Below are 14,528 nucleotides of genomic sequence, written 5' to 3' on the forward strand. Positions count from 1 at the left end.
GTTGTGGATGAGTCAGCGGGTCTAGAGGGTGGGCGATTGGCTCGAGGACGACGACCCCCTTTCACCACCTCCCTTCACAGCAATGCGTCACTTGGGAAGCTTCAGCATTGCGGGGAGAGTTTGTAAGCCCCTCGGCGTTGAGGCGGCTCCGATTTTGAGGTTTCATCGCGGCATGTAAAGTGAGGCTAGTGTAGCCGGATCATACGTGGAGTTGAGCGCTACCCAATTGTCGCTACAAGGTAGCACAGGAGCCAGCGCCGGCAAACACTCCACGGGCTGACGTGACACTAGGCGTGACATGGTCCACGGCGTATCTATTCCTGTGTGTGCCTGTTGAATCCATCTGGAGGGTGTTATCATGAGCTGGGGTAGCAGAGTTTGCTGTTGGACACAAAACTATCCAGCCATGGAGCACAGGCGTGCTGTGAACGACCTGGAACAACACCAACGGCAAGAGCTCGGCCACGGAAAGTGGACATCAAAACAGGCTTCAACATCTTCTTCCCATTCAAGCTATTGTAGGCAGTGACCTGCTGACCATCCAATACCGGCCGGCAGCCCTCTGACAGTGAAGTCGCCGCACACCAAAGGGGCAGCCGCATTGTCAACATCGTACGCATTCATATGCCACCTTTGCGACCTGAGGCTCGTTTCTCGTTTCCCCCACGCAGATAAATCAAGGGCGAGCGTTCTTTTCGTGGGTTTCTGTCCATGTTTCTGTCCATGGTAATCGAACCGATCTTTCGACCTTACAACCCTTAACCCATCTCACAGCACACCAGCTGGCCTCCATCCCAGACAATCAGAATGGACAGGACCAAAGGCAGAAGGCACGCAAGCAAAGTCTCCGAACAGGTTCCGTCTGATGAAGAAGTACACATCTCAGCAGTCAACCTCCTCCTCGGTCTGGATCCCTACGTCCTGAAACACAAGCACAAGAACAAGTCCACGAAGACCCCGGTTCAAGACGATGACAAGTCAACGTCGGAAACCACGCCAACAGCAGACCTCAGCACCGAAAGCTCTGGAGACTCTTCCGCTACCGAAGAGGCATCGAGCGATGATCAGTCGAGTCCCTCAAAGGCGAGCACCGACGCCGAGACGCCCGCTGAAGTCCAATCGGTCGAGGCCGACAACTCGTCCAGCGCCCCTGAGACCAGCGCTGGAGAGACTGCTCAGGTTGTCATGGAGGAAAAGAGTGAAAAGAGCGTGAGTTTCGCCGAGGACAAAAGTCAGACAGATGAGTCGACTCAAACGTCCTCCATCGACGCCACGACGACCGCTTCCGAGAACGATCCCGCCAGGCCAATGCCGTCAACTGCTCCGACTGACAAGTGGACTGCGTCGGACGATGCCATGATCATAGGGATGAAAGAGGACGATGCTACCTGGGCCGTCATTGGCAACGCCATCAGCCGGGGAAAGAACGAAGTCAAGAAGCGATATCATGAGATAAAGGTCGTCACGGCGAACGCAGCATCGGTACCAACTAGTCAGCAGGCGAGCATGGACACCACCGAGCCAGAAAAGTCTCAGAAAGCGAAACCATCCAAAGACGCCGAGCACGATGCGTCAAAAGACAACGCGGAGAAAACGTGTGACGAGAAAAACTCCAACATCAAAGTCCACACCAAGAGAAGGACCCAGTCCTCGTCCAAAAGCCCCCCCTCGACGACCTCCATGTCCCTCTCTGCCATGGAAGCCGCGCTCCTCGCCTCCCCGCCCTCGTCCACCACCTCTTCCTCCTCCGACGGTGATGAAGCCGGCTACGACGCCGATGACTTCGACCCCTACTCCCCTGACCCGCGCCCCGACCCCTTCGCCCATGAGCGCGAGCGCCGCCGCCAGGACCGCTTCATGCAGCGCCATCTCTGGGCAGCCCTCTACCCGCGTCGCCGCACCACCCAAGACCACGAAGACAAATATACCGGCGCCACCGGCTTCGCGGACCGAGGCTTCTCGCGCCGCGACCGCCGCCTGCTCGCCTCGCTCGAGGACCGCCGCCTCGGCAACCGCTGGCTCGAGATGCAGGCCAACTTCTTCAATGTCACGGGACGCATGCTGCCGCTGCACCTCATCAAGACCAAGCTCGAAGGGCAGGGCGTCACTGACGAGGAGCAGATGCTGCCGCGCGTCGCGAGGTTCGAGCAGATGGTCGCCAGCTGGAACAGCAGCGTCGCCGATAGCGAGGAGCTGCTCGACCCGGCTCTGGCTGGGGAGGTGCCGGATGATGCGATGACGTGAAAAGTACGCACGAGGAGGATCCGGAGTTGGCCGGCTTGTGAAGAGGGGGGGGGGGCTGTTCCTGGAGGTTCCATTCTTGCCCTGGTGGGTTTTCACGGATCCGAAGGTGTTTTTGCCTATGGCCAGCCTTTGGCAAACTATTCCCGTCACAAATAGCTGGTGACCTGGAGAGAGACACATGCCAAGACGAGCAATAATTTCCAGACGCAGCGAAGTGGTTTTGAAAGAAGTCCTGCTTATTTCCCGTGCTGTTCATCATGCATGATATGCCCTCCCTCTCTATTTGTAGCTCTTCACCCTACGCCGCCAAGCTCTGTCAGCAAATCCTGGTTCATCAACATCTTGATCTCTTCGATGGATACTTGTCGGGGAACCAGGTATGACATTCGTCGCAAGGCTCATCGAGTCGGATCGTCTGCCATATCTGACGGTGCCCGCATGGCTTTTGAATCAGGCTAGCTGGGTGACAGAAGCGGGCGAATGTAAAGGTAAGATGCTTGCAGACGAATGCATGAGCGTAGTACTGGCACATGATGTTTGTCTTCCCCTTGCTGCTCGGCGGATAGAATGGGTAGTGATGTTGCTGTTGACGGTCAGAGTGATGACTACACCATGCTCGTTTGTTCTGTTCACAAGGTGGAAGCTGACCAGATTGCGTGGCTGTCCAGCTTGCACGTGGGTTGGATTTTGAGCAAAGAATGACCTGTTTTCTGAGAGGCCGAGTTCAGGCTTTGGTAAGAACGGCGTGGCCGATATTGGTGTTGAATTCGAGGTCTCAGTCTGCGCCGAGACGGAGACGGAGCAGGCGCTCAGGGCAAAAATAGCGAAAATAAAAGAGCAACGTCAACAATGATTCTAATATTCACAAGACGATGTTGACAGCGTGGAGTTTATCTTGAACATGGTCACACAAGCGCCTTAAACGAGAATGCCCATTCTGACTAGAATATTGACCAAGCTGCTGCCTCCCCTTGAACAGTCGATAAAGGTTGGCAAACAGCGACGACGTGTAGTAAATCGACTGAACGAAAGCTTCGGGCACCGAAATGTGACCACACATGGGAAGGTGAGTTGTTTGGAAAGCTGTAGGCAGCCTCGTCTTCAAGTGTCAAGCCGACTTGGCTGAAGTATCTCGAGTCCAATAGAAAACAAAGTTTCACCTAAAGGTGGCCGTTAGGACCCCTGTTGCCGTTTGAGCCCCATGTTTGCTTCACGCCTTGCGGCAGCAAACAGTCTCCCAAAGCAGGGCTGCGATTGAGGGTCCAGAGATGCTTCGCTCCAGCACATCTGTCATCTGGAAACAAAACCCAAGACATCTGAAGAGACAAGTCAGCTGACAACCTCTCGCCTTGTGAGCCTAAGAGGGTGGCTCTAAGTTGGCGTCTGTCTGTTGCACTGGCTGCAGACAAATGCTGGCTCTGCTGGGGAACGAGAGGGGTCCGTGAATAACCCCGTCACGTCAGGTGACTGCCTTTTCGGATCATCAGGGTGACATGATCGAGGTCTCGAAAGATGTTGTGTCAGGCGTCAGACTCGGATAGGGGTTCATGATGTTGGTAATTGACGGCTTAGCCGTATGCTGCCGCAACAGATGGCTAGATCGTTTATCTGTCGGGCAACCCATGCCATCGGCAAGAAAGTGACGGGGCGGCCACGTCTGAGACAACAAGCAGCACGGGGTGGGCGTGGCGACCCGAGACCTGCGTCCCAGTAGGCTCCTGAGGTTCTGCCTGACCCCGTGATTGAAGGCACTTTCAAGCGACGCCGTAGCTGGCGCCTGGAATGGTATGGCCTGGCGTGGTCTCGCAGACGCGTGGGAGAGGGGCACGGTGCATGGCGCATGGCGCATGGCTGTCGTGCGCTCTGCCTTGCATGCTGGGGCTCAGGGACTCCGAACAAGTGAGATCAGGTAGTTTCGTCCCATCATTTGGGACGGGCAAAGGTCATCCCTCACCGCCTGTTGGCTTCGACTTGGCCCAATGTTTCCACTTTACACACGCTGCTACGTCAGGAGTGGTAAGCAGAGGCAACAGAGTCGGAGGAGCGACCAAGGGGTGGCCGCATATGTGGCGGCCAAGTGCCGGGCTGTTGTCAGGCCAAGTCGAGGCATCGATGTAGAAGTGAATTGGGCCGCGGGCATGATGGTCCTTGGGCAACATCAGTTGATCGGGCACCACGGCTGGCAAGCGGAAGATACGAAGTAGACCCAGGACTGTTGGTTGACTGAAGCCTATGAGGACAATTTTTCAGCTGAAGCTAGAAACGAGGCGGTTCCTTCGTCTTGCGCTGGCCTGGATGCGCTGGCAGGTTTGGCAAAGGCCAATGTGGGTGTTGGTGGTGTCGAAGTGAGGTGAAGCTGATGGTTGTCATGACCATGTTGACTTTCAAGTGGAGTACATGTACAGTAGTACCTAGGTAGGCAAGCTAGGTAGGGACATGCTTGGGTACCTTGCTTGGCCTGGAAGACAGTGGTACCCACCTTGGCAGAGGAAGGGTCCTTGTTGCCCGTGTCTTGGGAAAAGAGGTGGCTGGGGAAGTCGATGCTGGTGGGAGTGGGGTCGGCCAGGTCGGTCCTTCCTTCCCCTGCCCATCGAAACTTGTAGCGCGTCACTTTCGTGTGGCCAGGCGCGTCGAGTCAAGCGACGAGAAGGGCAAGGAGCACCAGTACCGACTGACATTGCACTGTCCCTGATCATAAACTCGTGTTTCCAGAGGTCCAGTACACCATCGATACCTAAGGTAGGTCACCAGGCAGGCCGCCCCGGCGTGTATCCATCCAGTACCTACCTAGGTACCTACCTACTCAGGTACCTGCCCCGTTGAAGAGCGGCATACCGAGGCGAGATTTTCGAGCACACAACCTTCTCAACAAGGCATCCTCCGGCGACCCTACCATGACATGTTGAGCCCCTTGTCCTGGGTCTTCCTACGATCCATCTGGATGTTTCAAGACACAAGACCAAGACGCACACGAATCCACAGAGGCTGCAGGCCATGAGCTGAAGGTCGCACGGGTTTTGCCGTTGAACGACGCCGGTCGAGAACCAGGGCAAGCCCAGTGTCACCTTGTGCTGCAGTCCGAGGCACCTCATCCATAACCAAATGTCCGTTTGCCCATCATTCCTCATCGATCCTTGCCCATGGCACTTGGTCCTGCTCGAGGAGCCTCGCGAACCAAGACCACTGTATGTCACCAGCTTCGCCCTAGCAGAAGCAACGACGAGACTTCGCTGGTCAAACCCGGTCTGGCTCGATTGGGCGCTGGAGCTGGAACACGGCGCAGGTACCAAACAACCACCACACTCACTGCCAGGTCAGACCAGTGCGCAGCCAGTTTATCCATGGCGGCGGCAGTATCGTCTCATTCATATATGTTGCTTGTTAGCATTTCAAGACACCGTGATGCATCGCTGTGGCTATCACGGCTCCAATGATTGACCTACAACAGCATGTCACACCTCGGTACACCTCTTGTCAGCCGGCCGTCTCCTTCAATCTCCTTTCACGGGACGACAGGATACCCACAAAGCTAAACCCAGGCCAGCGTCAGAATGCACCCTTAACCTTGGATGGTTCGCTCCTCCAGCAGCAGTTCGGCACGGGTCAAACGACCACAGGCCAGAGCCACCCCTGAATCCCCAATGGACCTGGACCCGGACCAGGTTCAGACCCTGGCCGATGCTTCAATTTAGCGCGTCGTCTCGTTCGGCCGGCCATTCAGCCTGCTGATTGCCGACCATATTCTTGTGCTGCTCACCCTCGCCCTGGAGCTCGAGCTGGTTCCTGTCCTCAGAATCTCTCTCACGAACGAAACAGGACCCTCAACTCTTCTTGGAGAAAGCAACCGTCCATCCCCAGCCACCCCATACTCGTTGACCCGCTGGCGCATCTTAGCGCCAGTAGCCACTCATCCTGAACCTCCCCCTCGGTTCACCGAAGACGTCGCTGACGCCGCGGCCAGCGTCGACACCAACGCTCATTCGACGCGCGCGGGTGCGAGCTTGTTGATTTGCGGACGCACCTGGACGTGGAACCCAACGGCCAGCTCATCGTGCAGCGAAGCTCCGCATCGCCAGCCCATCATCGCTCTCGACCTTTTCTCTCTCGCTGCCTTGCACGCCTGGGCTTTACTCTGCCTCTCTGGTGGTTCTTTCGTGGTACCACAGCACAGCGCCCACTTCCTTCTCTGCCGTCATCGCCAGGAGGAGGCAGTAGACGGCGCAAACCCGGCTTTTGTTGACCAGCATGGCGATGCGTCTCTGACCACCACGCCAAGGCCCACACTCGTTCATGCACAGTATTGCTACGGATGGTGCTGCTGCTACTGCTGATACGTACCCTGCGTTCATCTCTGCATAGACCTGCACGTCTCCTTTAGCATACATATACCTACAGGCTACGGCTACTTTGATCTTCCAGGCTTTTGCACTCGCTCTGCTGCTGCTGGTTCTGCCACGCCTGCTTTGGATTGCTTTCTTCCCTTTTATTTATTTCCCAGTCAGCCCTACCCTGTCCAATCTCGCATGGACATGGCCTGTAGGTAGCTAAAGAACTTCGGCACTACAGCATATCGGTGCACACCAGTCTTTGCCTCGACCCTTTCCCCCAGGCCTAGCATCGGTCAGATATCGGTCTCCACTGCTATCGTCTGACAACTATCAACTGCCAGCCAGCCTCCGAGCCACGACCTCATTCTGGACCGGGCTTCCCAGCGAAATCCGCCCCTCACCGCCTCAACCTTGCTCCGGTTGCCTCTGCCTACACTCGTTTTGGCCCTCCTCAGGGATTGCCCCCGTAATCAGCCAATCTTTCCACCATCCAAGCTGCGGATCTCCCGTTTATAAGGGCGACTTTGGTAACGGTTCCCTGGCCAAGCGACACATCGTCGTGCCCTCTACGAACGACCGTCTATCAGTCGTACCCGCCTTGCAGTCGGAGGCTCTGAGTCTACAGCATCGGAAACTCAATTGATTGCTGCGACGAATAGTGCCACAGAGGCTTACTACTTCTTCTTGTCGCTGCCTCCCCCGGCGTTGAGACGGACTCACCTCACGGCACTGGCCGGTCTGCCCAATTGATCTTGCCCTACTTTGGCAGTCAGTTTGATGCACATTGGTCCGTCCTCCTCCAATTACCAACCACCAACCTCTTCTGTCTCAAATCACCACCGACCACTCAGACAACAGATGCACCTGTAGTATACTGTTTTGACATCTGGAACATCGGGAAGTTTTTGTCTCAACCCAAGCAAGACGCTTAGCGAAAGCACAGTGACAGCCTTGGCGATTTATCTCACCTCACCACTCACACCTGTTCTCATGCATCCCGTCTGCCACGAACGACCTCATTCTCACCTCACGCCCCCCTTCTCCCCATTCTCTTCGGCACTTTTGCCCTGGGACCACTCGTTACACCCAAGCAACACAGCTGCCAGAAAAACCTCAGGCAACGGGGTTCATACTTTTCGGCAGGTACAGCAAACCTCTGATATCATAACAGTCTTGGGGAATCAATTCGGAAACCCTTTGTATTCGCCCTGACATCACCTGACATATCCACTCGCCCAACTGCCAAGTGGATAGTGTCAAGCATCGAGCCTCTGGGAACTGTTGTGCTCAGTCTGCACCGCCGCCTTGATGGCGTCGTCGCTCGTGGATCAGAAGTTCCTCGGCCGTCTGGCCAGGACGGTTGAAGCAGACAATCCCTTGCTGTCATCCATGCTGCTCAAACTCCTCGGATTGTCCCTCAGCCTCGCAGAACAGTTGGTCACAGCCAAGAAACAGCGCCGCCCAGATCCTGCCAGAAGCCCGAAGTCTTTGGAGCTCATTCTTCATATCATATGGCTTTCACGAGAGGGCCTGGTCATGCTTCAACAGTATGTCATACCCATGGTGGGGAATCATACTGAGTTGAAGGTGCTCGCGTACAAACTCCAAGCATCTTTCTATTACATCTTTGTGTTGTTCCACAACAACCCTCCGGTTTCGACGATCGGCATTTCGACACCTGACCCGGCGACCAGCGCAGTACTGCCAGGAACGACACCGCCCAGATCCGATAAGGGCAAGGGACTCGCCATGGAGGGTGACTGGAACACCTCGCAAAACTCCATACAGCCCACACATCCTCTCGAAGGGGGGCCAGTCCATCCTCCGCCAGGCTTCGCCCCTCAACACAATGTTGCCGATCTTCCTGCTCGATTTTTGAAGGAGCCCAAAAACTTTCTTCCCGAGGCCCATCAGTACTTCCAACAAGCAATCGGTTTGGCAGACACGTATCTTTGGGGTTCCCATTCATTACGACTGTCCGTCAAGACAGAATACGCTGCATTCCTATGGGACTGCTTGCACGATGGCGAAGGTAGCCGCAAGGTCGCCAAGGACGCTATAGCCGAGGTGTATGAAGCCTCGGAAGGCATGGACGACGACATGTTCACGGACGCTTGCGAACTCGTCACCGTTCTTGGGAGAATGATGAAGCGAGGATTAGGCACAAACAACATGGGTTCCAGCAACACCTTGAGAAGTCAGCGGGATACCGCTAGCCCAGCCCAGCCGTTGTATGCGCAGACGCCTGCCGCTGTGCCGCCCCCGGGGATGGAGAACCCCATCTGAGCACACCATATCAAGGGAAGGATAAGCTCGCCAAGCGTCGGCTCCTCCATTGATGAACTACCACTATCCGGTTCAGAAGAAGAAAATCACCAAACAGGCTCCCCAGCGCTCGTCGTATACCGCGACACATCTTGACTGTACATCACTAAATCCAGTACATACATACCAACTTTAATACCAACACCACCCGGACTCAGCAACAGGGACTTGGTCCTCGGCATCACAGGGCGCACAGGGTTCATTGACATAGCTGCATAGCGAGCCGCGCTTTTATTTGGTTGAATGGGATTCTGTAACTATATGTATATTGAACATATTTAAGCTTCTCAAAGCTATATTTGTCTCCATTGCTTGCTCAACTCTGCTTGCCAATTGCATGATGTGTCCCGCTTCTTGCGTATCAGGTGCTGGCTTTGTTATGATTCGGAGAGCGTAGTCACCACATGGGCGCTATTTCTCAAACCCTTTCCCGGCCCGACGCGCTGCGATGTTGTGTGGATGGGTTTCATCATGAGTACACGGATGTTGCTGCCTTGGCTGGTGTTCTGCCCATGCATTTCCCTAGTTGCTCTACTACGAGGTCTTTCAATCTCATGTTTTATTCCATGGTAAGCCTTTGATGAATGTGAGGCGAACCAAAACAACCTAGTTGAGTGGTTCGTCCCCCCCTCCCGGAGTCACGTAACCAGCGAGGCAAGCCACTTTCAGGCGAGTAGCAACAAATGCGTAATGCCCGCTGTACTCACTAGACGATGGACGAACGTGCAAATAGTAGTCTCACAGTCTGCTGGCGGCTCCCCGCGATGGCGTGAGAGCCTGAGGGTCGCAGTCCATTCGTTCTTGGTTGGCTACCGACTTCTTCGTCGCATGAGGGTTCTGGGAGAAGAGGGCTGACTTTCGTCAAGAGGTTCACTATCGTTAGCTGTGTCTAGTCGGGTCAAGCTCTGTGAGGCAGCCATGACAGAGCACATCGGGCGCAGTGGCGTTCGACAACGACAACACAGCAAAGTGAAGTGCAGCTTGTGTGACCAGCGGGCGGCACCTGCAAAGATCACGCGAGGAGAAAGGGGTATGGAAATCGAAATCAACATTAAAGTAAAATTCATCTGGTATCTTGTGAGTTAAATCCTTCCAACGCCCGCCTCCTCCCAAGCCGAAGACCCATTTACCACAGGTCTGGGATGTAGGTATGTAATTGTCGATGGTATAATATATAAACGCAACGCCGCTCCTTCCGTCCCCCAGGTCCAGATCGTCAATCTTGGACATGGATGTTTTCGCCGAACATATCATCAGTGCGTCCAACGACGGGCTGATGGTTACTGGCTCTTGTCCCACGCGTTGGCCTTGGCCCTAGAAGTCCCAGGCCCCGGCTTCCGTCGCCGACTGCCGATGTTCAGCAGTTCCTGGCCCTTGGCAGCAAAGTGGCCATCCTCAAAGTGTTCGTGCCCGACAGTGATAAGCTTGAGAATGGTCCCGAAGCCAACGACAACAGAGGCCGTGCCGACCTTGACCATCGGCCCCAGCTCCGAGATCATGAGACAGCCGCCCATCTCGTCGTCAGAGTGCAGCGGCATTGTCTCGTAAACGTCGTGCCGGCCCGAGTGTGAAGCGACCCATATTTCCCACTTATCCAGCTTCAAGCCGGGCCTGTCGTCTTGTCGGAAGCTGTAGATACGCCGGCGCAGGCCCTGGGTCGTGGGCGACGAGTCAGGACTGTACCGGGCGGGAAGGGGCTGATCACGGCGTACGCCAACGATGAAGCCGCCTGACAGAGCCTCCCACGTGCCTGGGTTGTTGATACGCCTCTGTGACATGATCGTATCGGGCCACTTGCAACAGCTTCGACTTGCCGGGGCACTTGAGTCGCGGAAGCAAATGGTATCGCCGTCTTCCTTGGGTGAATAGGTCTGGATGACGCAATCACCGGTGTTGTTATCGTTGTACGCAAGGCCGAACGAGATGAGCCCGACAGATCCGCATTGTGGTTTCCTTCGAGCTGAGTGGAAAGCTCGTAGCGTCTGGGGTTGAATGGGACCTGTCTCGAATACGTGCAGAAGCCGATACGTCTTGCCGTCGACTAGGTCAACCGAGTGCTGTCGTGCCACGAGGAAACAGTCCAGACCTGGAAGTGGTACGACCTGAGAAGCATCTCGGTCCTCGAGCGAGTGCATGTCGAGGCTCACGGAAGTCCAACCTTGGTCTTGTTGGTTGGCCACATGTATGCAGCCCTTTTTAGATGCCGTCAAAACAGAAAGAGGAGAGCCGCGATCAGACATGGCTTTTCCGAGTTAGTAAATCTTATGCTAAATCAAGTAATACCAAGACTTACATGATTGGGTGAGAGGCTTGACGGAGACCAAGGGGCTCCTACAGATAGCGAAATCATCCACCGTTTGAGTTGGGGGTGCAAGCTCCATCATGGTGCCGTTGCGGCGAACCACGAATAAGGAGGGTAAGGAATTGGTTGTGGCGGGACCGAAAAAGAAGGCTTGGAGTTTGTGGCCTTGAAGGTCGACGGGAAGCGAAGGACCCCATCTTTTCTCTGTCAGATGCCAGAGATGAGCTTTTGAAGGCGACAAAAGGGCCAACCAACAACATTCATCATTGATAGCCATGGCCGAGACAGGGAAGAGGCGATCTGGGGCCTCGGAAAATTCGCCCAGTGCATACTGCCCCTGTCCAGCCCGAACATCCCAAACGCGGATCGAGCGGTCAAGCCCGACGGATACAATATGGCCGTCGACTGAAGCAGCCATCAGGACAATATCGAGGGTGTGCCCCTTTGACAGGGATGTAACTGACGTGAGCGGCTCATTGTCGAAGTCATGTCCCGACTTGAACTCTGCATCCTCTTTCCACAAAAGATAGCTCATAAACAAGCGGACGGCTGCGAGGACGAGTATGACAGTCACCACGAAGCGAACAAGGTGATGATCAATGAAGTCGTACAATGCCGGCAGCAAAGGTCGCTCAGGATGTTGAGGGGTTCGATCGGCCCCTTTCAGTACAAAAACGAGCGGATCATATACCTGGGCGATATAGCTGTGCGCCCATGGTTTGATGACGCTGATGACCTCCCGAGCGGTTTCGTGATCTTGAAGACGAAGCCAGGAGGTTGGACTTCTGGCCTGATGTATATCCACCAACAAGGACTCTTTCTGTTGAGTCAAGCTCGATTTGGTGTCTGACAGGCGGAACAGGCCACCAAGCACGCGGAGAATTGTCTGGTTCTCGAAGAAATGCCACTGAGCAGCCAGTACGAAGCCGACCATGATAATGGTGCCGGCAATGCGTGTGGACATTGCAATTTTCCCCTGCAGCAGTGCGTCGGTCCAGCTAGCACGTGCAGCAGACTCGCTCGGGCGTCGAGTGACCCTGGATGATGCTTTGTCTAGCGCCTCGCTGAGCTCTGTGCGCCTTACATCTACGCCAAGGACCGACAGGAAGAATGTTGACAGGTAGAAGAAGTCAAAGACGATGGCAACGGCGGCAAAAGTGCAAAAGGCAGAGACACCCGGCGAAACAACTTTGGAGAGCGCCCACAGAATCAGCACATTTTGCAGAGAGCTCGCGAGGGCGATGGGAGCCGTGTCGCCAAAGGCGTGTCCGATGCGACTGCTAGTGCTGTGTTCTGAGGGTGTTGCAATAACGGCATTGATGAGTCGAAAGATATTTTCAAGACTCATTGAAAGCACAACAACGGGATAGGCGGCCTGCGGAATTCTGGACAGGTCGATCTTGAAGACGGCGCAGACGGTGAAGCTCGACAGGATAGACAGCATGATCTGCGTCATGACGGTCACAATCAGACCAGTCTTGGACTTGACGGCCCTCAGCTTGGACATGCTCACGAAGAAATAGAGCATTGACAAGCCATAGGCCAGGGCCAGAACGATGGTGTCATGGATGGACATGGGCTGAAACTGAAACTCGTAAAGCTGATTCGACATGCTGCTGCCGTCGGCGGGGTAGGCTGTCCATTTGTCTGCCATCTGTGTCGCCAAAGCAGCGGCTTTCCGCTCCCACTGGCGACCAACGGGCGAATCGCGCAAGTGGATGAGGGTGATGACGAGTGCATCAGCGGCCAGCAACCTCCGGTCTTCGAAATGCTTGCCACTGAAAACGATGGAGTGCCGGAGCGTGGTGTTGACGGAAGTAGGCTGGCTCTTGCGCTCGTTGACGGTGGATATGATGTCCGCGTCTGAGCTGATGCGCTCAGGCGAGCCGTACCAGTACTGCAGGGGTGAGTGGAAGAACCAAGACTGGTTCGTCAATCCGTTGATGACATGGAAAGCGTCACGGTCATTGGGTGTCATGTCGAGGCTATGATCTCGCACTTCCATGGCAGGTTGGCCGGGGCGGCGGGGATCGAAGTTCTCTGTCGGCCCTAAAAGTTCATCCTGCAGTTGTAGGGCGCCTAGCAGGACTTCGCGGTCGAGGGCTTGCATGTAGCTCCCGTGGACCCAGACGGAGCGCATCACGACGTCGGGCTCGACGGCGGCTTTCTCGATGGGCTGGGCCAGCGTCCAGACATGGTGCGGGAGATTGGAGGCGCCATTTGTAAAATCAGTGGTATAGAGGAAAGGAAAGGGATAAATCAGAACAGCGGCGACGGCGGTGGAGATGAGAAGTGTGGTGATGACGTGACGAGTCGCATAGGCGCCGTACCGCGCGAAGGCTCGGCGTAGAGGATGGGAAGGTGTGAGGACGGGAGCTTCGGTCGTTCTGGAGATCGCCACTGGGGTCAGCATACGCCCTCGATCGTGGAGAGTGGTAGAGCAGGTGGGACGACATACCCTCGAAGGGGATAAAGGAGATACCAGATCATCTGCGGCGAGACTTGCGATGGCAAGCGAGCAGGTCTGTGGGTCAGTCGAGGGGTAGGCGTAGCCTTGTTATCATGTGTTGTCGTCCATGGGGTAGGACGGGAGGAGATCCGGTCTTCGGGTATGGGAGAAAGAGCTGTGAGGTCAATCGGAAGTAGCTGTTCAGGCGTCGACCGAATCAAGTCACGGGTGGATGACTCGAAGAACGGAGGCTTCCATGGGGGACGGTCTGGTTGCTTCTCTCTGGCCTGTGAACTCGTTGGGGTGGAGTCGAGAGGGACGGGTTCGGCTCGGGGAAGGTGGCACTTGGTCGGCGGGCGGGAAGGTATTTCGTGGGCGGAGATCTGAATAATGCAAAGACAGATAGCGTGGGCGTAGTCTGAGACAGAGAGGACGTGTGGTGTCGAATGAGGAAGTCGCTAGCAGAATGACGACGGTGTGGCGGCCAAATGCAGACGAATATTGGCGACAGGATGGCGGCGTCAATCGACACGACACAAGACGTTGCGTGTTGCGTCCTAGGCTCGGATCCGGGACACAAAGTCGACGCGGATGTTTGGGGGGCAATGGAGGATGGTGGGCAATCGGCAGGTTCGTATCGTCCCAAAAGGGGAGGAGGCATCAAGATATCGAAGCTAACCCAGTGTGCCTACGGTAAGGCGAGGTTAGAGTCGAACGAAGGGATGTGGATGTCGTGGTGGAACCTTGACTGGTTCTGAGAGGAACACAGCTCAAGGTGGTGTGGTGGCCTGTCCCAAGTGTCAGCCAGTCGAACGAGCGAGTGCAGGGCCCTCTCAGTGGTCGCATCAGTGGGATGATCGCCGAAGGGGGAGAAGAGGGG

The 14,528-nt window shown here is 55.5% G+C and overlaps 3 protein-coding genes across 3 annotated transcripts; 2 read left to right on the top strand and 1 right to left on the bottom strand.

The window, feature by feature from the left end:
• Window positions 1–807: 807 nt before the first annotated feature.
• D7B24_002914 (uncharacterized protein) lies at window positions 808–2,244 on the top strand (the record flags this gene model as incomplete). Its single annotated transcript, XM_028637109.1, has 1 exon — window positions 808–2,244. One exon carries the CDS (start codon window positions 808–810, stop codon window positions 2,242–2,244), a length of 1,437 nt encoding a protein of 478 aa, XP_028490929.1.
• A 5,636-nt stretch (window positions 2,245–7,880) lies between these two features.
• Window positions 7,881–8,858, top strand: D7B24_002915 (uncharacterized protein; the record flags this gene model as incomplete). The annotated part of the gene is made up of 1 exon (XM_028637110.1): window positions 7,881–8,858. The coding sequence occupies one exon, from the start codon at window positions 7,881–7,883 to the stop codon at window positions 8,856–8,858; it is 978 nt and encodes a 325-aa protein (XP_028490930.1).
• A 1,319-nt stretch (window positions 8,859–10,177) lies between these two features.
• Window positions 10,178–13,689, bottom strand: D7B24_002916 (uncharacterized protein; the record flags this gene model as incomplete). The annotated part of the gene is made up of 3 exons (XM_028637111.1): window positions 10,178–11,139; window positions 11,191–13,586; window positions 13,658–13,689. The coding sequence occupies 3 exons, from the start codon at window positions 13,687–13,689 to the stop codon at window positions 10,178–10,180; spliced, it is 3,390 nt and encodes a 1,129-aa protein (XP_028490931.1).
• Between the last annotated feature and the right edge of the window lie 839 nt (window positions 13,690–14,528).

The sequence above is a fragment of the Verticillium nonalfalfae genome (assembly GCF_003724135.2).
Source record: "Verticillium nonalfalfae strain VnAa140/NRRL 66861 chromosome Unknown scaffold_177, whole genome shotgun sequence".
Lineage (NCBI taxonomy): Eukaryota > Fungi > Ascomycota > Sordariomycetes > Glomerellales > Plectosphaerellaceae > Verticillium > Verticillium nonalfalfae.